The sequence below is a fragment of the Vombatus ursinus genome, unplaced genomic scaffold (genome assembly GCF_900497805.2).
Source record: "Vombatus ursinus unplaced genomic scaffold, bare-nosed wombat genome assembly UNPS02014812.1, whole genome shotgun sequence".
NCBI lineage: Eukaryota > Metazoa > Chordata > Mammalia > Diprotodontia > Vombatidae > Vombatus > Vombatus ursinus.
In genome coordinates this window covers 83,104,454-83,131,647 of record NW_020954590.1, presented here as the reverse complement: position 1 = coordinate 83,131,647, position 27,194 = coordinate 83,104,454, and the positions used below count along the sequence as shown (strand labels likewise).

The following is a 27,194-nucleotide window of genomic DNA, read 5'->3' as shown; positions in this document are numbered from 1 at the left end:
CCTTGAAGGCTACAAAAACACTCATGTCTTCCCATCTTCAAAAATAAACCAACCAATTCTCAACTGATCCTACTTCCATTAGCTTTCATCATTTATCTCCTTTCCCTTTCATGGATAAGTTCCTCAAGAAAACATCCACACTCAACTCCTCCTCTCTTTTAAACCCCGTGCAACCTGGCTTCTAGCCTCGTCATCCATCTGAAACTGTTTTTTCCAAAGTTACCAATGATCTCTTAATAGCCAAATCTAATGGCCTTTTCCTGGTCCTTATCTTTCTTGACCTCTCTTTAACCTTTGACATTGTCATTCGCTTCTTCCTCCTACACACTCTCTCCTCTTTGTGTTTTCATGATACTGCTCTCTCTTAGGCTCCTATCTGTCTGATCACTCTATCTCAGTCTGCTTTGCTGGTTCTTCATCTATGTTATGAGAACTGACTATTGCAGGTCCCAAAGATGTTATCCTGGGATCTTTTTTCTTTTTACTCTACTGTTTCCCCAGCTTTGATGGATTCAATTACCATCTCTATAAGAATGACTCCCAGATCTATCTATCTATCTACTCACCTACCTACCTATCTACCTACCTACCTACCACTTCTTTCCTAAACTCTGGACCCACGTTATCAACTGTCCTTTGAACATCTGGAACTAGATATCCCATATCTCAACACGTCCAAAACATATTTTATTATCTTCCCCAAAAACCTTTCCCTTCTTCTGAACCTCTCTGTTCCTGTTGAGGACACCATCATCTTTTCAGTCACAATTGGAGAAATATTAATTGTTCATGGGTAGGCAGGGCCAATATAATAAAAAAAGTCTGGACTATTATAGTGGCCTTCTAATCAGTCTCCCTGCCTCAACGCTTTCCCCATTACAATCTAACCTCCACTCAGCTGCCCAAGTAATTTTTTTCTAAATCATAAGTACCAACGTTTCACAAACACCCCCCCCAAAAAAAACCCTTTACTACCTCTAGGAACAAATATATAATCCTTGGTTAATCATTTAATTTTTTAATAATTTAATTCTTATATATTTCTGGTCTTTTTCTACTTAACTCTCTTCCACATACTTTAGGATCCAGCTTCATTCACCTACTTGATGTTCCTTCCATATAATACTCCACTTTCCATTTCCATATGTATATGATACTTCATTTTCCACCTCTCTATCTTTGCACTGGCTGTCCTTCACACATAAATACTCTCCCTTCTCACTGCACCTTTTAGCCTTCCCAACTTCATTGAACACTTAATCCAAATCCACCTCCTTGGGAGAACCTCTCTTTATTCTCCCACCTGCTAATGCCTTCCCCTTAAGCTTATTTTCCATTTATAGTATAAAAATCTCACATGTAACAGTTATTTACACATTGTTTCTACCATTAGAATGTAATCTCTTTGGCATGGACTTTTTTTTTTTTGCTTTTCTTTGTATCCTTAATGCTTAACACAGTCTGCTACATGATGGGCACTAAATGTTTGTTGACTGACCAAATATTTATTGGATCAATTGAGGTTCTGTAATGAAATGTTAGTAGATTAAGACAGTGTAGATAAGAGATTTCCTTCAATAATATTAAATAGCTATGAATTAAACAAGCCAGAGAAATTGTATGGTAGGGCTTTCTTAACATTGATGATTCGCAAGTTGGGAATGGTGGAGAATCAGGGAGATAATGCATGTAGTGAACCATTTAATTGGTTAAATATAGGTTTAAGGACAGATATGGAGGCAACAGAAACCATGGAGAGGGAAAATAGGGGTGGAACAAGGAAATGGAAGGTCATGTTAAGGCTGAAGAGAAGGTTTGGTGTGAATAAGAGGTGGAAAGGTAGAGATTGTTGACACAGATTTACAATTGTAACCTTGAAGGTGGTAAAACTCTGAGAGATGGGGGCATCTAATGTACTAACCCAGGAAATGAAACCAAGTTGTTATACACGTATTAATTCTTTGGAATGTTGAACATTGGGGGTTTGGAACAGGGGGAAGTGAGAAACACTTTGCTTTGACTATCCTATAAAAATTACAAACCTGTTTTTAATGCTCTCCCAATGGCTGTTTCTAATCACACTGGATCTACTATAATGTCTTTTAAAAGGACATGAAAGCCAACCATAAATTCTTCATGTTTACAAGCTATTGAAATATAGCTGCTTTGGAATGCCTATGTTCAAAGAATATCACTTAAAATCCTCTTTTAAGAGAAATGACTTTTTGTAAATTGACCTGCCTTCCCACCCCTAATCCTACTACTGTTTTTCATCCTTACACATTTCTTCCTTTGACTTGGGGGAAACAAGTGAATAATATTACTAATGAGCCACCTGAGGGTGCTAACAATGAGGCTATCATTCTCTTTCCAATAATATCCCACTATCTGTCTTTCTGAAATGCCTGCCTTTCTTACTCCATGGAGTATCACACTCCACAGATCATTGCCCTCAAAGTGTTAAAAACATTCAAGGAGATCAACAGCTGTCATGTTCCATCCTAGGGGTGACAAAAAGTAAAGGTAATTTGGCTTTGTGAGATGAATAACCCTCAGGTTCCAGGAATGTTAGCCCAGGCTGGTTCTTGAATTCAACATGGAAATTTTCTCTCTTGATATCTCTCTTATCTTAATCTCTAAAAAGGAACTAAAACATTCTTACAGACCAGATTCCCCTCCCTCTTTCACCATTTCATTTATAAACACAGGAAATTGAAATGATTTCTATTGAAATAAAAATTCTTAATTCCAATTACATGAGATGAAATGAAAATGTTGTACATATGTTTGAGTTGAATTCAAATCCAGGAATTAAGCTTTGTGCATACAGAATTTTAGGTGATGAGAATCTGAGGTTAATGGTGACATGGATATTGGGCAATGTTCTGTTTTTTTAAGTGACTCCATAAGTTTTCCTGACACTGTCATTGATTTTTCTTTCTTTTTAAAAATTGTATTTTTATTCATGTCCTAGGAGACAGCATAGTATGGAAAGAAAGCAGAGAGAACATCTTGGAGCCAGGAAGACCTGGTTTCAAGTCCTGTTTCTGACACGTACTATCCTAGCTATGTCTCTTTAGACAAGATGCTTAACCCATCAGTGTTCTGGAAAACTCACTAAGACTTGTAAGTTTCCAAGAAAATGTTGACTTACATTTGTAGAGGGAGTTATCTCATCTGAGAGTCCCTATAGCAATGAAATCATAGGTCTAATGTTGGTCTTTTTTTATCACCCTTATTTCCTAATAAATTCCTCTTCTTTCACTTGCTTAAAGAACCATCCCTTGTAACAAGGTGACTGAGTTCACATTGGAATCCTCTTTTAGTAATAATCTCACTGGATCATGTTGCCCCTAAGTCTGAATTTGTGATATATACAGCAGCAGGTTCACTAGACTGGAGGCTTTATTTCTTTCAATGAAGGTTTGAACCTTGTTCTTCTCACTCCCACAAAGGCTCTCTTTTTCTCCTTCTGAGTCTCTGTCTGCAGAAATCCCTTAAATATACAAGGTTCCCTATAAATGCAGCATGGATGTACAAACCTCCCTCAGGTCTTTGTGCAGCCTGGTATCTGCATTTGTGTCTTTTTTTTTAAGTGAGGCAATTGGGGTTAAGTGACTTGCCCAGAGTCACACAGCTAGTGTTATGTGTCTGAGGCCGGATTTGAACTCGGGTCCTCTTCACTCCAGGGCGGTGCCCTATCTACTGTGCCACCTAGCTGCCCTATATATTTGTGTCTTTTACTGTATATGTCTCTATCTGCATCTTCCTTTGGGTGGTGTGCGTGTGTGTGTGTGTGTGTGTGTGTGTTTGCGCGTGTGCGTGTATGTGTGGTATCTACTCAAGATCTCCACTGTTGCTCCCCAAATGAACACTACAGAGAATTCATGTCTGAGCATGCCTGCTAATTGAATGGCATGACTTAGAGTTCCTTCAATATTCTGGAGGCCTTCATTTGAACTCATTTCAGTTTTTCCATGTCTTTCTTAAGATGTGGCACCCAAAACCAAACACAATAATCCAGATGTGGTTGCATTGGTACAGAGGATAGCAGGGCTCCTGCCTCTTGTGTTCCAGAGGCTTTTTATGGTTTCTATGAACGCAGCCTAAGATCACATTCACTTTTAAGCCAATAAGCTTGCAGTACATGGAAATTAACTTCTCTTGGGACATGAACTGCTGTTTAGACACACCTTCCCAGATTATATGTGTTTTGGGCTTTTTTTTTAAACAAAAACGAAGGACTTTAGAGTCATGTCTGTTAAATTTCATCTTTTTTTTGAATGCATCCTACCACTATTTTTATACCATTTTTATCATCCAACTTTGTTTTTGCTCTCTATGTCTTTATTCAAGTCTTAGATTAAAATTACTGCTTGATGGCAGAGTCAAAAAATACTCTAACCTTTCACTTACCTCCTTTTACCTCGTGTAGAGAGAACATAAAATTAGATACTTTCATTATAAAGAGTGACTCTCAGAGGATCAGAACCAGAAAAGCATTCTGTGTAACCTGGTTTCTATTGCAACTTGGTCAAAAAAGCAGAGTCGATGTAAAATATACAAAAACTTCATTGCAACAATGTTTGTAGTTTGGTGATTTTGGCTTTCTCATTTGGTTAATATGGGGAGCTGGGTGGTAAAGTGGATAGAGTGCTGGGCCTGCAGTCAGGAAGACTCATCTTCCTGGGTTCAAATTTAGCATCATACACTTACCAGCTGTATGACCTTGGGTAAGTTACTTAACCCTGTTTGCTTCAGTTTCCTCATCTGTAAAATGAACTGGAGAAGGAAATGGCAAACCACTCGAGTATCTTTGCTAAGAAAACTCCAAAGGGTTTACAAGGACTCAGACATGACTGAAACAACAGAATAACAACAACAAATAATGAAGAGTTTGAGTTAACATGTTACTTATCTGCACTTTTTTCCTGGGTCAGAACATGAGAGGCAACTTGGTAAAACTGAAAGAGACTTGACTCTGAAGTCAAATAATCTGGGTATATATAAATCCCATCTCTGACGTTTAGTCTCTGGGATCTGAGAAAATGATTTAATCTCACTGGACTTCAGTTTCTTTATCTGTAAAATGAGGGGCTGGACTTGATGGTCTTCTATGTGTAGGTCCATAATCCTATGTTTATAGGCAGCAAAGTGATGTATTGGGTAGAATGCTGGGCCTGGAATAAGGAAGACCTGAGTTTGAATACGGTTTCAGACACTTAAAGCCTTGATTTTCTCAATTGTAAAATGGGTATAATAATAGCACTTACCTCCCCAGGTTGTTGTAAGGTTCAAATGAGATAATATTTGTGAAGTGCTTAGCACAGTGCTAGGCACTGTGTAGGTATTTAGTAGGTACTTAATAAATGCTTGTTTCCTTCCTTCCAATGTTAAAATTACTCCCTTTCCAAGCAGCCCAAATTGTTTTATTCATTGCTTAATGAAGGGAAAATCAGAAATTTATTAATCATTTGATTTTAGAACATAATGGATGTGGGGGGGGAAGGACTGAATTTCTACTTTCTTTGGGAAGAGGAACAATGAGAGAGTAAAGTTTGGTAAGTCGAGGTACATGGATGGTCATAGAAATGTATACATAATCATCCATATAGATGATCACAAACTCATTCCATTTGTTTTGGGGGATGTGCTCCTGTATAGGGTGTTGACATAATCTGTCCTGTTTCTCTAAGAAACACGGATCCGTCATTTATGGAACCATATTAAAAATAGCTTCTAACAATATTGTTGTATGACTGAAACATTGAACACAAAAGTCTGAAGAACTGAAAATGAGTATTACATAGGAGGCAATGAAGAAGTGCAGGTATGAGCAGGCTTAAACATGTAGCCAATGAGGACCTTCAAGGAAGAATAAGAGTAAAAGATGGAAACAAGGAATTGTATGTGGAGTAGGAAAAATAGCCAGGAGAGTCCCTATGTAGTGGGCAAGGCTAGTTCTTTTTCTTGAAAAGTATTGAAACCATTCTCAAAACTCAATTGGCTCTAGGGAATAAAGGCTCTGGATTCTCTTCTTCGTATTCCCAGCACTCAGCACAATGCTTGATATATAGTAGGTTTTTAATAAATGCTTATTGACTGATTGACTATTGACAACACCTAGTCATATGAAGGGAAAAAAATCCACAAGGAACTCCAGCCCCCTGTCTGATGCTTGACTGGTAGACTGCCATGGACAACTCAAAGGAAGGGAAGAACTAAATCACCTCACTATGTCTTTACTGCAAATCCTTGTTGAATATCTTTCCTCTGCTATGGGCAAGTGAATCTTTTGTTAACTGTTGAGTAACCCACAAATATTTCATTCCATTTCAATATGAGACCTAAACTACCAAGAAATAAGCCTGAGTTAGGCCCAGCACCCAATAGCATGACAGTAAAAAAGTGGGATGGTCATGGAACAAGGGTGAGGGATCAGGTAGACAGGCTCCACCCTCATAATGTCAGAATAAAGCAAATAAGGCATTTAGTCTGTTGGGTGGGTCTGTTGTGGTGAAGTTATGGGAGGGCACATACAAGAGTCACACAGGATGATCAGGCATGGATCTACATCATTGGAGGGAACCTCCAAATCAATGAGATCAAAGATCTATCTGAGCCTTAATTATAGCTTGTACTTATGTGTGCTTTATAATTATACAGCACTTTAGTACACATTATGAAAGTAGAGACTTGGAAGGGACCTGAAATGTCATTTATCCATTTCACAACATGGTGTAAGATCTCATTTTCTCCCTAGAACACTTAATAATGTTGCTTATTAGGCAGTGTGAATGGCGTGATGGACTTGGGGTAAGGAAGAACTGATTTCAAATACACTGATATTAGTTGCAAACAAGCCAAATAACCTTTTTGAGACTCAATTTTCTTATCTGTAAAGTTGGAATAATAATGCTGTAGCATCCATCTCATAGGGTTGTTTTGAGATTCAAATGAGATAGTATCTCTAAAGTGCTACCTAAATGTCAGTTGTTATTTTGATCACCTTCACAAGCTTTGTCAATACAGGAACCTTTTCAATGTATTAATTCTTTTAACAGATGGATGAATATAGCCAAGGTCTCTAAACTCAAAATTATTAACCTTTGAATTTTGACCTCATATCTTCCAGTTCCCACCTTTTTGCATTGTTTTCCATTAAACATATGTTGACTGGTTATATAAGAAGGTAGAGAAGTTAGGTGTAACCTTATTAATCTGTCCCTCCATACCCCATTTCTTTTCCCATTTAATTATCAAAAGCTATGCTTTTATTACCTTACAAAATAACTTGATGAACTTGGTCATACTTTATTTACCAAGACTTGGGCAATGTGTGGTTTCAGCTCATGAGGAAGAAGAAACTGTGCAACATGATCCCTTTGAATCATATTAACCTGCTGCATCCTATTCATTTCAAGAACTCCCTCGTTGTTCAGAAAGCTGCAATCTCTAAGGACTAAGGGTCAAAAAACAGGCTTCATGTTCTATGTCATATTATGGCACAGATTCATCCAATTAAATTTCAGTTCTGGTTATATCTTAATAGAAAATTTTAACATTTCTCACTTATGTTTCCATAAATAAGGGATAAATTTCATTTTATGTGATGCCTTTAGGCAAAGGTTGAAACCACTTAGGTGGTTTGTTTTATTGTTATATGAACCCAGGGGACTGGGCTCAGAGATTGCTAAATTCTGGCAGTCAGCAACAGCCCCAAATTTTCATCATGGAAAAATCTTTATTTAGTGGAAAGATAATAGTTGGTAACTCTTTGCTCTTCCAAGTGTCACAAACCTCCATATCCTCTTCACAGGGCAGGGGAGTTGGAGCTAAAGTTTGGGTTTTTTTTTTCATCCATTACCATTGGGAAGAGAGGACAGAGCTTAATCATACAAGTAGAAGGGAAGTCTTGGATTTCTCACACTGAGGTAAAGAGATAGGGACAGTAAAAATCTAGGAGGGGAGAAAGGAATGAGGAGATAAGAGGGAGGTTGGGGTCAAAGGGTATCCTTCCTTGATCTGCCAGGCCCCCTAGTACCGGGATAGGTTGTAAGTGGCCTGGAGAAGGAAGGAATTCCCTTGCTGGGGGGATGTTTTTGCCAGCATCTGGATGGTCTCTGTGCCCATAGTAAGCTATCTTGACTAAAATTCAGTAAAATTTCATCTTAAATGCTGTTACAGAAGTGAATAACTTTGTTCAAATATGCATTTTTACATGTATAGAAATTCCATGTATTTCATCAAATGATTCCTACTTTACCAAGCAATGATCATAGAATTTACACTGAGAAAATATCCAAATAATCATTTGGCTCAATTCCTTCATTTTACAGGTAAGGACACTCAGGTTTGTTCATAGTCACACAGATGATAAGTAGAAAACATGTGATTTGTCCATGTGTCCTTGGACTTCAAATCCAATGCTTCTTCCTCATAGCACCACACTACCTTTTTAACTAGAAGATCATTGCCAACTCAGGTCATTTCACATTGCAGGTGGTTCACAGTACCTAGAGATATAGTCATTGGTGGAAACCTCAGACTTGAAAGGATTCAGGGACAGAAAATCTCTTTTAAAAACTTAAACCTTTTTTCCACTGCCAAAGCACAACTTAACACTCTTTCATTCTCTCTAATGCCAGCCACCTCTAAATAGAAAGGAAATTGACTCCCATGCCTGGAACCAAGCTTGATTTCTCCATCTATTTTCACAAAAAGCATGGTTTTTATGTTTATGGGCAGTGTGCTATTACCACAGGGCTGGGCTTCAAAGCACTCTGTTGACATGCATAGGGGTGATGGAGCTTGCTAAGTTCTGAGCCCCAAATGGCAAACACTTCTCTTTCATATGGTGCTGTTAGTGTTCTCTCTATCTCTCTTTTATCTTCTAATCGGAATCCCCATTAGGCATCCAACTGGTCTGAACCCTTCCTGGGAATGCAAGGTCCATTTATCTGTCTTTCTTTAATTTATAGCAAGCTGGTCTCTTATCTATCTTCAAAGTTTCAAAAGCTTTCTTGAGTGACATCTGGAGGATATCCTGTTCTCTGTCACATCACAAGAGTTGTTTGTAAAACAGTGTGAACTTTCTGCAGCATTTCTCACTGACCCTATTCCCATTCTGGTCTAAATATTTGAATTAGGTTGAGTTGAATTAGACATTAAATTATTCAACTAAAATATACTATAAAATAAAACTTTTTAGTTAAAAATGAACACATATATAAATTCCTAGGTAGTATGGAGAATCAGGATATTTAGGAGTTTTGTTTGTTCATTTTAGTGTATACAACAAGGATGTTTTGCCTTAATGAACCAACTAGAAAGAATCACAAAATGAATGTTACAGCTAGAAGAGACCTTGCAGGTTATCTAATCCAACCCCTTTGTCTTACAGATGAGGAAACTGAGGTCCAAAGAAGACAAACCTCCTTTTGAAACATCTACTATCTGGTGCAGGCCCTAATCACTTCAACAGACATTTTTTGAGTGCTGTCTTTGTGATGATAGACACTGCAGGAATGGGAAAGGATAAATCTTTAATGCCTTACTTTGTTCATCCGCTCAGCTCTTTGGAGAGCGTAGCATTAAATGACCTCTCAGTGTCATCAGTGATGGTCAAAGAGATATAGGTGGTGGCTATAGGAAAGATATGGTGTTAAAACGAGTTTAATATATAATGTGTCATATAACGAGAATTAGTGTCCTGTGAAAAATCTATGCATACCCAGTGAGGTTCAATTGAAAGAATTTCTGGAGTGAAGATTGTATTTTATTTTTTATATTAAATTTTTTAAAATTTATTTATTTTGTTAGTTTTCAACATTCACTTCCACAAGATTTTGAGCTCCAAATTTTCTCCCATCTCATCCCTCCCCCCACCCCAAGATGGCATGCATTTTGTATACCCCTTCCCTTAATCTGCCCTCCCTTCTATCCCCCCCTTATCCCCTTCCCTTTCTATTTTCCTATAGGGTAGGATAGGTATAGGTATATACCCCATTTCTTGTATTTCTTATTTCCCAATTGCATGTGAAAACATTTTTTTAACTTTTGTTTTTAAAACTTTGGGTTCCAAATTTTTTCCCTTCCTCCCCCCCCCCCCCCCCTCATTGAGAAGGCAAGCAACTCGATACAGGTCATACATGTGTAGTCATGCAAAACACTTTCACAGTAGTCATGTTGTGAAAAACTAAGTATACTTCCCCTCATCCTATCCCGCCCCCCCCATTTATTCTATTCTCTTTTTTGACCTTGTCCCTCTTCAAAAGTGTTTGCTTCTGATTACCCCCTCCCCCAATCTGCTCTCCCTTCTATCATTCCCCTGCTCTCTTGTCCCCTTTCTCCCTTATTTTCCTGAAGGGTAAGAGGTTTCCATACCCAACTGAATGTGTATGTTATTCCCTCCTTAAGCCAAATTAGATGAGAATAAGATTCTGGAGTGAAAATTTTGGAAGGGTATGTTCATTGGTGCATGAATCAGGATGGGCAACCATCCCAAGGGCAAAGTGATCTAAAAGGTGCTGGTTGCTTCAGTTTTCTCATGTGTAAAAAGAACTGGAAAAGGAAATGGCAAACCACTCCAGTATCTTTGCCAAGATAATCCCAAATGGGATCACAAAGAGTCAGATATGACTGAAACAACTGACCAACAACAAAAAATTGTTTGGCTATTAAACTTGAAGTTTTCAAAAACCCGTGAGTCTTCTTCATATAAAGATGTTATCTAACTATGAACTCCCTCTCTTGTACTTCTGCAGTTTATTTTTTGAACTCAAAGTATGGGACTTTACATTTATCCCCATTAAGTTTTATCTCATTAGATTCATCCCATCTTGATCCCAGTTCTGTTGTTCAACATGCTGGTTCTCTCCCAAGCTTTGCTTTGTGGACAAATCAGAAAAGCATATTTTTATTCAAGTCATTGATAAAAATATTAAACAGCACAAGGCCAGATTCTTGAGAAACTCCACTAGAAGCTACCCTAGCAGTTGACATTAATTATTAATCTTTCAGTCTTTTTCTCCCAGACAATTAAATATTTTTCTTCAAGACTTTTAAAATCATTTTGAAATTTTGCATTCTAATATTTTCCTCTAAAGCAATTGCAATTAAAGCCTATTCAATGAATGGAAAATACTACTCATAATTTCTAAATTCTTAATGAACCCAGGGAATATGGCCTCCGGGATTTCACTACTTAACTAAGAAAACTTCAACATGACCTTCATGAATTTCATTTGTCCTTTCTGCTATTCCTGTCTCACAACCTCATTTTTCCTTTTTCTCCTAAATTCAACAAATTCCATTCAATTCATCTATGAGATATAGCTAAATGGCATGACAAGTAGAACAGATTTACCTAAGACATAAAATTTTATTTTATATAATCATATGTAATCAGGGGTATGCTGGCAAATGTTCAACAACCAGCTCTTAGGGTAACGAAGTATATACAACATACACACATACATACACATCATATATGTGTATGGGGCAACTAGAGTTAAGTGACTTGCCCAGGGTGACACAGCTACTAAATGTCGTGTCTGGATTTGAACTCAGTTCCTCCTGACTCCAGGCCCAGTGCTCTACCCAGTATGCCACTTAGCTGTCCCTACATAGTACATTTTTTTTAATTAGTTTATTTTTAGTTTTCAACATTCACTTCCATAAGCTTTTCAGTTTTAAATTTTCTCTCCTCCCTTCCTACCACCCTCCCCAAGATGGAGTGCAATCTGATATAGGCTCTACATATACACTCCTATTAAACATATTTTCGCATTAGTCAAGCACAACACGTTTTTAAGCTTAATCTGCATTATCAGTGTTTTCTCCATCAGTTTCTTCAATCTGAAAATCAACGAAACATTCATGGCATTGCCAATTTCCAAGGTATAAAGCTCACACTGAAAATTTAGCAATTGGCTTGTTTGAACAATGAGCTTATTTGAGCTGGCTCCAGCAGACTGCTACAGTAGAAAGAGCAGTGAATTTGAAGTTAAAAGCCCTAGGTTAGAATCTTGACTCTACCACTAACCAGCTGTATGATCTTGGGCAACTTATAAAACTTCTTAGGACTTGATTTCCTCATCTGTTAAATGAGGGATTGGGTCAAGTGATCTTTGAAATGCTTTCTCATGATCCTCCTATATTATGCAATATTTAGAAAATGTCAGTTCTGCAGGTTATCAGCAAAGTAAACATATTCTCTTCCTTCAAAGATTTTCCCACCTAAAAAATTTTCCTTCAATGCACAAAGATTTTAATGATCAATAAGAGATATCATATGTTTTAATGCTGAAAATAATTCTTCATGATCGAAGGAAAATAACTTTTGCTTCCATTGGTCATGGTTCTTTTTAGGTATAGGGAATAGATTTGTTTCTGTACTATTGAGAGATAATTTAACATTGCATGCTACCCAAATACTTAGAAAACATCAAAGTACTGTTGCCTGGGCTAGTGAAATTAAACCAATCTTAGAATATTAAATGGTGTCAATGAGAAATAGGGAGCTACCTTGTTGAGTGATAGCTAGTGAACTAGCTAATGAGATCCAATTTACAGAGATCTAACCTTAGAGAACTGTGGGAATATATTGAAAATACAATTACATTGATTTTAGATTCATATGAATTTAAGAGGTAGAATAAGTTCTTTACAAAGCATATATGCAATAGTTACATAATATATATATATACAGTAATTAACATTCATGAATATATGTAATATGTCTAAATACACATATATTTCTAATACCTGGTTTTTCCACAAAAGAACTATAACAGAAATGTTAGTATATGCCCTCCTTCTCAAAGATTCTAATCCTAACTCAATTCACCTTCATCAATGAACATCTAATGAGTAAAGGAGTGGAATTATATACCAAGTTATCTGGTAGGTATTGAAAAACTATTATTTCTACTGCTACTACTACCTACCTACCTATTTAACTAACTAGCATTTATAAGGTTTGCAAAATACTTCATACACACACATGTGTGTATATGTATATACAATGTACATATTTGTGTGTGTATATATATATATATATATTTATGTATATAAATGATCCTCAGAACAATCCTATGAAATGAGTCTTTATAATACCCATTGAAAGACGAAGAAATTGAGACTGAAAGAGGTTAAGTGACTTAGGGCCACACAATGAATAAATATCTGAGACAAGATTTAAACTCAGGTATTCCTGACTCCATGAAGGACATGAAAGAGAGGATATGTGAAAATGTAAGGTGAAGGTAAGAGAAAGTGAGAAGGCAACTAACTCAGAACTTTGGAACACAAAGTACTACCCTGATACTTCGTCATGGCATAGACATGACTAGTTTTTGAAGATTATACCAGAAAAGCCTAAGTTCTGGTAGATGGAAAAGTTTGTAGATAGTCCTAGCAATAGAATGAGTCTACTTTCCAAGGACCAGTCTGTCTAAGTATGGAGTGGATTATCACCAATGGAATGGTCTCTTGGTGATGAATTCGCTGGCTGTAGCAGCCTATGAAACAAAGAAAAATACCAGTCTTCAAGCTCCTATCTGCTTCTGCACTTACACTGGAAGGAAAAGGGGAAAGATATTTTTTCAGATTATTCACATTAACAGTTTTTGGTACTCTTAAATATAATATCCTTGTCCAAGGATAAGATATTGGATGTATTACTGGAGGAACTAAATCCTGTCAATCTTGACACTTTCTCCATAAACAAAACCAGAAGAAAAAAGAATTCGGTGGAAGACTTTCTGGTTCACAGGTTCTCCTCAGAGACAAAGAAAGGAGCTAGTGGAATTGGTTTTCTAATGCATCCAAAGGTAATAAGTAGCATAATTTCATGGAACATTTGGCTTACATGTTGCAGCGCTGATGATACTTGCTAAAAGACCACAAAGAACATAATTACAGATAATGTACCAACTATTTGTTGCAGAGGATCAAGTCACAGAGAAATTCTGTAAGAACTCAGGAAGACTTTTTTTTTGTGAGGCAATTGAAGTTAAGTGACTTGCCCAGAGTCACACAACTGGTGAGTGGTATATGTCTGAGTTCACATTTGAACTCAGGTCCTCCTGACTCCAAGGCCTGTGCTCTCTCCACTATGCCACCTAGCTGCCCCTGAACTGCACTTTGATATAGTGTGACTTTAAAGGTTTTCAAGGATGAGAATCAGGATTATGGAATAAGAGACCAAAGACTTGTAAACTGAATTAAAATCTCACCCCTCTACATCATGAGTTCTTTTTTAGAGAAAAAGAATCTGAAGGCACTAAAGATGGTAAATATCAAGCATTGTCACAAAAAAGAAATTTATTATATTTTAAGTCAATAGATGATTCATTATTTATGTGGATGTCATTTTTGAATTAGCTTCCCATATTTAATCAGACCACTCATTTGTTAGTACAAAGATAAAAAATTAATATGAAGTTAGATGAATAAAAATGAGAAAAATATATAGTGTGTGATTAAAACAACATCAACCTTACCTATCTGAGTAAGTTCTTGATGCACAAAAGTGGTAATAGAGGAAATAATCACAAGACCAAAGGAATCTATAAACCACAATGGGCAGCAAACACTTGACCTACTTGTCAAGTAGAGACATACAGTAGCCAAGGGCAACACCAATTAGAATATGAGTCTATTTATGAAATTGTACAGAGAAAGATAGAGGAAGTTCATACACAGTGCTGCTTCATAAAATAGCAGGAAGAAGCAGAGGAAAGCTAAGATATCATGAAGGCATTTAAAGATGAAACTGGAAGTACAGCAATAAGAGAAAAGATGGATAAAATCTGTAAATATTATTGCAATTTTTATCATCGAAGACAGTGCTGCTGCCACATTTAAACTCTAATATCACAGACCTTGAGGAACAGAAATAGATAAAGAAAAGAAAAATTGTTGGACTAGACTAAGTACACTAAAAGAAGGTTCATGTTGATGACAATACAATTGCGCGGGCATTGGGGCATTGACTCACGAGGTATAGGAAGAAGGATAAGATATAAAAGGGGTGAGAAAAAATCTTGGACCATTTTATTAACAAAAAGATCACCAAGAGAATGTCAGCTACTGCCTATCCATACTCCTTTCCCATCCCACATTCTTGATTTGGACATCCTTGAAGTGGATGTTAGAACGAAATAGGCAAACTTTCATTAGTGCTATTCCACAGTAGACTATTTTTATCATCAAATAATTGACTGAAAGATACAAAGAATGAAAGATCTTACTATGCTAAAGTTTTGTTAAAATAGTATTTGGTTCAGGAGAGCAAAACACTACCTTAAAGCTTCTCCAACAAGATGTATATGTGTATGTGTCAAAAATGTTAAAATTATGTAAGATTCCTTGAGAGATATTAAAGATAAAATTTATGTGATGACCTTTTGATAAATAATTTCAGGTAAGGCATAAAACAAAGGAGACATTTGCTTAGTAAATGTTATTACCACTTCCATAGAAGAGATCCACTTAAGAGTCAAGGGGAAAAGAAGGGGAATATCAGCTGTCTATAGTGTTCACTATTTCATTACGCTAAGTGCAGCTTTTAGATAGGGAAAGGAGAAAATACTATGGCTTAATTTTTTTTGGTGGGGAGGGAGAGGCAACTGGGGTTAAGTGACTTGCCCAGAGTCACACAGCTAGTAAGTGTTATGTGTCTGAGGCTGGATTTGAACTCAAGACCTCCTGACTCTAGGGCTGGTGCTCTATTCACTGTACCACATAACTTACCAATACTGTGGCTTTTAAAGATGGAGCAACCTAGTGATGTAGCAAAATTATTTTTGCCATTTGCTGGGTTGGTACCCAGCCCCAAAGATGGAACAAGTTGTTCTGGATAATACAAGGAGCACAAAGGACTTTGAGTGAGATCAGTTTTTTGTTTGTTTCTGAACTTTACTAGTCATTCTGTTGAGGATTTGCTTACAATGACTGGATATACTTATTTATACCTTACAAGAAAGATAAACAACACAACAAAGAATTCCTTTCTAAAAAAACAAACCACATTGTCCTAGAAAACACTCCAGTTGGGTTGTTAACCTTATCTAAAGAGCTTGTCTATCAATGTGCATGTCACAGACACTGAAAATTTACAATCTGTTGGGCACAGAGTTGAACAGGAGGTTGAGGAGAGTGGGCTGAATTTCCTTTCAGAAATCATGGAATTCTTCTAATCATCCCAAACTTCTCCCCTAAAGTCTCCTGCTCTAATCCATTCTCCACACAGCTGCCAAAGTGCTTTTTCTAAATTTTGTCTGATCATGTAACTTACCTATTCAATAACCCCAATGCTTCCTTAGTAACTCTAGGATCAAATATTACTTCTTTAAATCACTATTTCATGCAAGTTTTATGGTATACATAAATATGAGTGTATTAGCACTTGTATATTATTTATAAATAAGTAAATATTCACTTATTGGGAAAGGCTCAAAAATTTGCTAAAGTGATGCGTGACCAAAAAAATTAGAAACCATTTTCTGGATAAATCGATATGTGCATTAAAGGTAAAGAAAAAATCATTACCATGTCTATTAATAAACACTTCATAAATGTCAATGTACTTAAAGGAATCAGATATTTTTAAATGGCCAATAAGACATGTGGCAATAGGTCTTTTAAAGTAAACATGTTAGCATATTAAGCCCATTTAAGCATCCTGCTTGGTTGAACACTGATAAATGTTATATATTGATAGCACTATTTGGGCTATGATGATTACTAGGATGATTCCACGTATCAATTTGGAGATATTATAGGCCTTGAGAGCCAGAATTCAGCCACTGGCTCATTTCACGAGAATTTCCCAATGGAACTGAGGACAGTGCAGCTTATACGTATAAAATATGGCATAGATATTATTCTAAATTTGGTTACAGATCAATTTATTTGAGATGTATGACATACAACAGTTCTCTTAGACATAATTGAATATATTTAAAAGTTTTAAATTTAATAGATTTAAATAAGATAGCTTTTAGGTATTTGCAAAATCCATATTCTAACGAAGATTTTTTGAAATGAAATTCCCAAGATATCTATGCAAATGGGACAATTTAATAGTCTAAAAACTGAAATGTCCCACAATGCATCTCACTAACAGATTAATGATAAAGTTATGATGGACTGACAGAACATGACTTCAGATATTACTACCAGATACTTCCTTTAAAAAATAATTTTCTCTGTAATTATTGCTACAACTTATTTTGGGAAGAGTAATTCACATGCCATTTATTCTAGCACAATCATCATTAGTCTAATCATCATCTTATAAAGGACAGAAAATAGGAGAACTAAATAGAAGTTTCTCTCTAAGGGTCATTAGCCCACTTTCCATCCCCTGGACATTACTTGTTATCACCTCTGCTTTCAGGTTAATAGGACCTACATGTACACAAGAAATAATCAGTTTTGCAGAGGAAAGCTGAATGAGGAGATTCATGATAATTATTTTCTCTTTTCCTGGAGGTTTTGTGCCAAGAGATCTCATTTATCTTCAGTGGCTCTTTTGCGGGGAAAGCAGGTGGCAAACATAATCATTCACACATTCCAATCCAGGATGTTGAACCACAGGGAGGTTATTGCAGCTGCCTAAGATCACACAGCAAGTCAGAAATGAAGGAAATGCTTTGGATTTCTGTTTTCTCATGAATTCCACATTCCTTATTCACTGTACCATTTACTTAGAATGCATTGCTCTTGATATCCATTCAGAGCTTCTACAGATGCTAGTAGGTTTTGAAGAATGGATTATAGACAATACATGGTCTTTAATTTTCTAAGTAGGGCACATGGATTTAACTTGTCTTTGTGTCATTAAGAGATGTACCATTAAATCCCTGTTTAAAAGCACTGCACAGTTAAGAAACAATATTTCTGAGGAATCTGTTCATGATAATAAGAAAAATGTTAATGACATTACAATAATTGCAAAGACAGATATTATCATAAGAAAAAATGTATGCAGTCTTTCATGAACTAATTGTGAGTTAATCCAATTCCTTTTCAATGCATCTTGGAAGCCTAAGAGCTAAGAATATTATGAAGGAAAGAATTCTGTTTATGTTAAGAAAAATATGAAGGACGGTTTGGAGGGCCTGAAGTAGGGACTATGTACCCATAGTGAATATTATGGAAGATGACATCAAAGGTTCAGTTAGTTAATCATAATAACCAGCTCAACCTAGAGAATGGATAAATGAAATTCACAGACAATCCAAACAAGCCATTTCAGCCTAGTTGAAATTCTGGTTCTCCTACTTACCACCTGTGTGACTTTGGGGCAAGTCACTTAACTCGGGGCCTCAGTTTCCTCATATGTAAAATATACACCGTGGATTCAGCTATGTAATATACATCTATATCTTTCTATCAATAGACTAAATGATCTCTTATGGTCTATCCTTTATCTAAATCTATGATCTCATGAACTGCTGTTTAATATGGTAATATTAAATTGAAGTGGTTTAAGTTTTATGTTCTTTTCTTTTTCCAGGCATCAGTGATACCATATTGCATTTGTATTCTGCTTTATAGCTTTTAAAGTACTTTCACCTACAGTGAACACAGACTCACAGAATCCTAGTGTCAGAAGGGCACTAAGAAACCATGAAGTCCAACCTCTGTACAAATACTCACCCACACCCTTCTTGAAGACATCAGGAATCCCCTACCAACCTAGGCAGCCCCTTCAACTCATAGACCATTCACATTGTTAGCAAGTTTTCCTTTTATCAAGAAAAAATGACTTCTGTAACTCTCATCCCCACCATGTCTATCCACATTGTTTCCAGTTCTGTCTTCTGTGGACAAGCAGATCGTTGAATTCCTTTTCCAGTGACAAACTCAGTTACTTTAAGATGTTGATCACATCCCTTAAGTCTTCCCTATTCCTAGCTAAACTTAGCAAGTTCTTCAACCAGTCCTTGAATGGAAAGGTCTCATATTTTATCTCTTGTGATTATCACAAGAAGCCTACTATGAGATTCAGCAGTTATTATCTCCATTTTATTGATGAGAAGACTGAGACCCAGAAAAATTAAGTGATTTTTATAATGTCAGACAATGAATAAGTGACAGGGCTTGCAGAGAACCAAGGTCTTGAGGTTCAGTATTGCTTACTGCAAGTGAGAGAGGATGAAAAACAAAAAGCAATAAAGATAACAAAATATGGAAAGTATGAAGAGAGGAAGTAAAAAGCCCAGGTAATCTTAGTTAATTGGTAGTTGGTCCTCTGGTAACCTCTCTGGATAATCTGAAATCAGCATTTGTGTTCCTAGAATAGGACTATCTATGGGAGAAATTCTTTACAAGAATATTTCATTGGTTCCTGAAATTTTATTTTGGACAAACCAGCACAAATGCTTCCTCTTTAATACCATCACATAATCTTTCAGAGCATCTGTTGATTCCTAATTTAAAGCCTTAGATGGTAAGAAAATAATATGGCATCCATTTATGATGGATTAAGGGCTGAGGCAAAACCACTAGGATTTAAAAGTCTGATACCAGAGATGTCAAGTATTTCAAACAGGAAGGTCAGGCCAGTAAGATAGTAATTCATCCCTCAGGCTTAATTTAAAACTCTCTTTGATGGTGGTTTTAAAGAAGAGTCAAGTTATCTGTTCAAAAATATAATGGAGGGAAGAGATTTAGGGGAGGAAAAGATTTGAAACCAAGAGAAAAAGACTAAGAAGAGAACACTCTTGAATATTTAGAGTTACCTAGTAGATTCCCTCACCCTCACTTTTCTTCCTTTTTCAGGTAAGATTTTTAAAGATGAGGCTCAGCATGAACTTATTCTTTGGAAAGTCAAGGTAATAATAATTTTAAAAATCATTTATTCATTATTGATAATATCTCCATGTTTTCCAACATTGAATTTTGAAAGTCAAGAAAAATTATGTACAGAAACTATTAATTTTTATTCACTCTTTACTAAATGCTTGGGGTATGCAAGATATTGCACAGATGTCATAGAACCCTTTAGGGGCTAATATTATTAAGGAACATGGATTATTACTTGCCCTTTGGTATGTAGAGGTGTTTTTACACACACACACACACACACACACACACACACATGCATGCACTCCAGAGCCTCCCAGGGCCTATGTAGCTCCTTCAGAGAACAGTTTGCAGATAAGTGATGCCCGAGGCCTGTGTTGAAGATGTTACTCTGAGGAAGGGAAATAAGAATAAAAATAATAAATAGTAGTAGCAGCAGCAGCAGCTAGCATTTATATAGAACCTCCAGGCACTGTGCTAAGCACTTTCCACATCATCTTATTTGATGTTCAAAACCGGGGGAGGTAGATGCTATTATTATCTCCATTTTATAGATGAGGAAAGTGAGGCAAACAGAGGTTAAGTGACTTGCCCAGGGTCATGCTGCCAATTAAGGCCAGATGAACTTTGTATGTGTTAATTCGGATTTTTCCAATGCTTCAACTATCCCTGGGTGTCAGTGAGGAGCCACTGACACCCGGAAGAAGCTACATTCACTCATTTAGGCCCTGTTTGTCAAATGGACACAAATGTCACAAGTAGAGCTTACATAACCAAAGAGATAGAACTGGTGCAGGAGGGCCTGGATTCAATCCCAACTCTGCCACTCGCCATCTCTTGTGTTTTGAGCACATCATTCATTCTCTCTGGGCTTCAGTCTTCTCACTTACAAATTGACCAAATGATGTCTGAGGGGACTTCTGGCTCAGCATCTACGATCCTACCAACCTGGAGGTGATTTTAGCGCTTAGCAAAACTGGGTAGCCATGGAAGAAAAATATTTTAATTCGGAATATTTTAAAATATATCTATAACTTTGTAATAGTTTGGTATTATAAAAATGACATTTGTATATAGTGCTTTAAAATTTGTAAAGGACCTTACATATATTCATATGATTCTTGCAATAATCTTTAAAAGGTAGGTGCTATTGTTATCCCCATTTTACAATTAAGGAAACTGAGGCTAGGAGAGGCTAAGTGACTTTGCCCAGGGCCACACAACTAGAAAGTGCCTGAAGCAAGATTTCAGGTCTTTAAAATTCCAAGTCCCAAATTCTCTCCACTATACCACTTCCCAACCCTCTTGGATATAAATTGCCAATGTTGAAATGATGGTGTTAGAAGGGACCTGAGACAACATCTGGTCCAATCATTCCCATCCTGCTATTGCAGAAATTCTTTCTGTAGCAGCTAGATATTGTTTTATCCATTTCCTTTAAAAGAATACAGACCATCTCCTAAACACTGAAACCATGAGCTATAAATCAATATTCATGCAAGATGCATTTCCCCACCGGAAATCTAGGGAAGCCCAAGTTCATGGGATATCGGATCCCACAGAAACCTTCTTTGAGTACACACAAGAAGGCAAGTACTTTAAACCACAAAAATAGCCCCTACTTATATCTGCTGCCCTAGCCCTTCCTTCCTTTTGCTCTCTTCCTAAGTACATTCCACTCTCTCCCTCCTCTCCCCCCATACTTCCTGTCAGACAGATGTGCATGTCTTTAATCTTTATGAATCTAAATGGATTAATTTAAGTGTAAATCTCTGATCATTATTTGTAATTGTTTTAGCAAGTAATATATGATTGTGGCAAGAATAAAGTTTAGATAAAAACAAAAAATAATAAAATACAAATATCTGAGGCTTAGGCTGGGTAAGAATTGGGGGGCATGTACAGGTGAATTTTATCCCTTTTCACTCCTTTTAATGCAAAATATTATTCAGATTATGATTAACACACACACATGTGTGTGGGCACACACACGCAATTATTAGATATGCATTTCCATGTTCAGATAGATGTGTACGCACATACCTGTAACCCTTCGATGGCCAGTTTGAGGATTGAAGGTGTTAGTTTGGAGGCTTGTTTGAAGGAGAAATTGCTCCAGTCTATAATTAAAATGAAACCATTTATCTGAAGTTCTGGGTCCTCAATAAGAACTTCCAATGACAGCAGAATAGCCCGAAGAATGTCGGTGAAGGAGTTCCTAAGGCCAGAGCAGAAACAAAGGGATGTTTGTAATTATTCCTAGAAGAAAACAGATCATAATGACACAGAGTTTATATACAAAAATAAAGGGGGTAGGTCTGTATCCCAAAGAGATTTTTTTAAAAAAAGGAAAAGGATCTATATGTGCAAAACTATTTACAGCAGTTCCTTTTGTCATCACAAAGAATTGGAAATTGAGAGGATGCTCATCAATTGGGGAATGGCTGAACAAGTTGTGGCATATGATTGTGATGGAATACTATTGGGCTATAAGAAATGACGGGCAGAATGCTTTCATAAAAACCTGGAAAAACTTATAGGAACTGATGTAAAGTGAAGTGCACAGAACCAGGAAAACATTGCAATAGCAATATTGTATGATGAACTATGAATGACTTAGTTATTCTCAGCAATACAAAGATCCAAGACAGTTCTGAAGGACCTATGATGAAAAATGGTATCCTCCTAAAGAGAAAGACATAAGGGAATCTGAATGCAGATTGAAGCATTATTTTTTTAAACTTTCCTTATTTTTCATTGGTTTTCTTATCTGTTTTCTTTCACAACATGACTAACATGGAAATATGTTTTGCATGGCTGCAAATTGCTTGCCTTCTCAATGGTGGGGGAGGGAGGTGGGAGAGAATTTGTAACTCAAAATTGTAAAATTATTTTAAAAAAAGTTAAAATTGTTTTTACATGTAATTGGAAAAAAATAAAACATTGATTTTTTTTAAATTAAGAGGGTGATATGCTTTCCCCTCTTCCAGAATCACAGACTTCAGAGTGATTTTAGTACTCTGGAAAGAATATTCTGAAGAGATATGAAAATGGTGTCTTCATCATAAAGTAATAGACTTTTAAAGCTGAAATGAACCATAAAAATCAATTAAGTACAACCCCATTATTTTGTAGGTGGGAAACCGAAGTGCATTTTTTCTCATGGGGATAAAGAAAATTTGTGGCAGGACTGGGATCTTCTGGCTCTCAGTTTAAAGTATTTTTGGCACACCACAATAGCACTCCATTTCTAGCTATTCTGTGCTGAATATTTAAGATTTCACTGAATCTGGAATCAAATCCCAACTCTAGATGTCATTTGGCAACTTTTATTCATGGCTGGAGACCACAGAGCAACAACAATCCCTTGATTTTTACTGAAGTGGCACAGTGTCTGTCTCAGGTAAGGAAACAACTTCGAATGAATCAGTAACCATGGCAACAAGCAAACCTGCATAAGCAACCAAACACTGTTGAAATGCTGCACAACCTTCTAGATCTCAAGTACCATCACTCCTCCCCATACACCAGTCTACTTCTGTGTTAACTCATTTTCAAATATGAATAAACAGAGAGCTAAACACCCCATGGTAAATATTCACATATGAAAATCCCTCTAGGAGAAATCCAGGGGATTTTTACAAGATCTCAAGTTTTGTGCCCTTGTTTGGGGGGATCAAAAATGCACACCCCAGGCAAGGATAGGTGCAACCATTCCTACTCATTAGAATAGGAGTGGCCAGTCCTTGGATCTCTAAGAATTCCAATATTTTGGGAATCAGAACTCACAATTTTCAGAACTGAAATAACAAAAAATGCTAAATAATGAAAGGTTATGAGTGAACTATTTTAGATGAGAAATCACAAAATCTGTGATAGGATCAATCAACCAACAAATATTTGAGCAGCAGCTGTGGTCAGCATTATGTACTAATTTTTGTGAGAGGCACAAATAAGTAGAAGACCTGGGGGTTCCTGCTGTCAAGGAGATTTCAATTTGATTGAGAATGATAATAATAGCTAATCTTTATAATGTACATTATGGTTTCCAAAGAACTTTACATATATTGCCTCATCAATCCTTGTAACAATCTTTTAAGGTAAGTGTTCTTATTATCCTGATTTTACAGATGAAAAAATTGAGTCTGAGAGAGGTTGTGACTTACTCTGGGCCACACAGCTAAGAAATGTCTGAGACAAGATTCAAACTCGGATCTTAACCCCAAACCCAGCACTCTATTCACTATACCACTTCTCAACTCTAGGAGAACAGGCTTGGTGACACAGCTTGGGGTGGAGGGGAGAGGACCATCAATCATGCCAGAGATGACCTCTTGTGATACCTAGGTTATGCTAGGCTCTTATCATCCCTACTCAATTCATTGTGGGTCACCCTGGCTCAGTTCCCACATAAGAGGATAGATTTGTGATGTGGAAAAGGACAAGACATTTTATATGAGGGACTGGGGACTCACTCGCATTTATTTGATGGACTTTCCATCTGTGATGCCATAGGCAAGTAAGCACCAATTTATTTGGAAGCTGGACATTTCTAGTTTGGAAGGCTCCAGGCATTGTTAAGGAGTAGAAGAATCTAGAAAAAGGGACGGCAAATGAAGGGGCACCAGTTTTGAGGAGGCAGTGACTATAAATCTGAGACAGTTTGCTGCAACAATTACAAGGCATAGTCTCCCACATGATTCAGTTCAAAAAGCACCCACTATTTACTGTGAATTACATTAGGTGATGCATAAGGCAATTTTGAACAAGACTTTGTCTCACCCAGCCAGGCACTTACAATCCAGTTGGGAAGATAAGGCCCTGACACAAATAACTACAAGACAGATCAGAATGTTTTAAATGTGGGAAGCAATATGACCCCCAGGTTAGAGAGTAGGAAGCCTGGAAATTGAGATGCTTTACTGTCCTTTCTGATCTCTTCTACTGGTTTCATTTATGCCTTCAGGTCAATCTCCTATGAAAAATGAATCTTCAGCTAGCAAGTAGGATGGCTGGGAGGAACTGCCTCTAAATTGGGAACACAAGGTCTTGAAAACACTAGGTGCTCTGGTCCTGCTTGACTTGGCTCAATTGGAATGAGCAACAACACGTTCTGAGCCTGCCCTTAGCTCAAAAGTCAGATTACAGAATCACTTGTTTCCGCCATGAGGATCACTCGTAGAACGGAGACCTAAGCTTAACTGTGCTTCACTGTCATTTTATGAGCCCTTTATTCTCATGAAAGCCAGTCATACAAGTATCTTTTACTCTTGAATTCAGGTCAATTCTGCCACTGTTTATGTGTGCACAGCACTGTGCTAGGCACTAAGGAAGGTAAAAAGTTTAGATAAGACAGGATCGCTGTGTTCATGGGACTTAGTGTCTAGTGGAGATTGGGAGTTGATATAGCTATTTAGATAATTGTAATACCAAATCTTACATACTAAGTCTATTAGAGAGATATTCACAAAACACTATGTGAAGTCTGAGGAGAGACAGCTGATTATGAGATGGAAGATGAAATGTTTCATGGAGGAGGTGTTACTTAAGTTGGGTTTTAAAGAATGGATAGGAATTCAACAGAAAGGGGGTGATATTTTAAGCATAAAGAAGAGCATAAGCAAACACATAGAGGTGGTAAAGAACAGGGAAGACAGGGGAAAGGTGAGATGTTAGACACACACATATAGTATGCTAGGTAATGCTTATTATTTTTATTATATTATATTATATCTAGTTTTCAACATTTACTTTCACAAACTTTTGAGTTTTAGATTTTCTTCTCCTCCCTCCCTCCCTTCGCCCTCCCCAAGACAGCATGCAATCTGATATAGGCTCTACATATACATTCTTATTAAATATATTTTCATATTATTCATGTTGTAATGAAGAATTAGAATGAATGGGAGGAACCAAGAGAAAGAAGAAACAAAAAGAAACAAAAAAGAGAGAGCAAATAGTCCCTTCCATCTGCATTCAGACTGCATAGTTCTTTCTCTGGATGTGGACAGCATTTTCCATCATGAGTCTTTTGGAATTGTCTTAGATCCTTGTATTGCTGAGAAGAGCTGAGTCTATCAAAGTTAGTCATCACACAGTGGGGCTGTTACTATGTACAATGTTTTCCTGGTTCTACTCCTGGTTCACTTAGCATCAATTCAGATAAGTCTTTCTAGGTTTTTCTGAAGTCTGCCTGCTCATCATTTCTTATAGCACAATAATATTCCCTCACAATCATATACCACAACTCATTCAGCCATTCCCCAATTGATGGGCATCCCTTCAATTTCCAATTCTTGGCTACCACAAAAAGAGCTGCTACAAATATTTTTGTACATGTGGGTCCTTTTCCCATTTTTATGATCTCTTTGGGATACAACCCTAGAAGTGGTATTGCTGGGTCAAAAGATTTTTATTTCTTAATATGATAGAATATACATGATATAGACAGAAATTCAAGCTTTAATTCAGACTTTTCAGGATACCTACTATATTTTACCACATACTCATCCCTTGTTTTTTTTTTAGTCTAAAAATTGGTTTATAACCTTTCATCACACAATCGTCACCTGGTATAATTTTGTTCATCATGCAGCTTAAAAGGTAAACAAAGCAGCAATGTATTCACTAGTGGCATGTGGATACAGATTTATCTCTCGCACATGTGCAAGCCTCGAGCCTAGAATTCTCAGCGCACATGCATTGTCAGCATATTTCTGAAAGCCGGCTTTTGTTGTTTGTTTAGAGCGCTGCATTACTAACTGTATTGTCACTCAACCCCATGAAGAGCTAGGCACAAGGGGAGCAGGCGGGCAGGCGAAGCTACCAAAAGTAAGTCATGTGATATGGTAAGACTTGCATCTTCCCAATTTTAACATATATTCACAAGTACTCCACGTATCCTAATCTTGCACCAAAGACAGTTCAGTAATAAATGACACCAGCACAATTTTTTTAAAAGCTTCACATAATGGTCACAATCCACTTTTTTGATAAAAAAAAATGGCATAAAATGTGGTGAAACACGGTACCTGAGGCTGGAAGAATAGAAACTCAAAAAGGGGAATGATTTCAGACCATAAACATCTCTCTGTTAGTGCTGTGAGTTTGAACTGACTGCATCTTTCTCCCGCTGTGGCTAAAAGGCATAGAGATTAAAAGTAAATTTTGGTATAATGCCCCCTTAAGGCATAAGAGATGGTGTTTATTTGGGAAATGTCTTGCTATGTATCTTCCTATTCTACCTCAATTAAATGCTATTTGTTTGAAGACTCGTGGGCCTTTTGTTTGGTCTGCCGGAGAAATGTTTTGGTGGAGGTTTGGGCTGTGGTTTTAAATAGGTGATGCTACAAAATGTCATATTGAACCTTGGA

At 36.9% G+C, this 27,194-nt stretch overlaps 1 protein-coding gene across 1 annotated transcript in view; it reads right to left on the bottom strand.

Moving 5' to 3' along the window:
• Nucleotides 1–27,194, bottom strand: part of LOC114053673 (clavesin-1) — a 184,563-nt gene that overhangs the window by 93,495 nt on the left and 63,874 nt on the right. Inside the window, exon 2 of the mRNA XM_027876782.1 lies at nt 21,865–22,039. Coding sequence (XP_027732583.1) covers nt 21,865–22,039 — 175 coding nt within the window. The remainder of the gene's footprint in view (nt 1–21,864; nt 22,040–27,194) is intronic.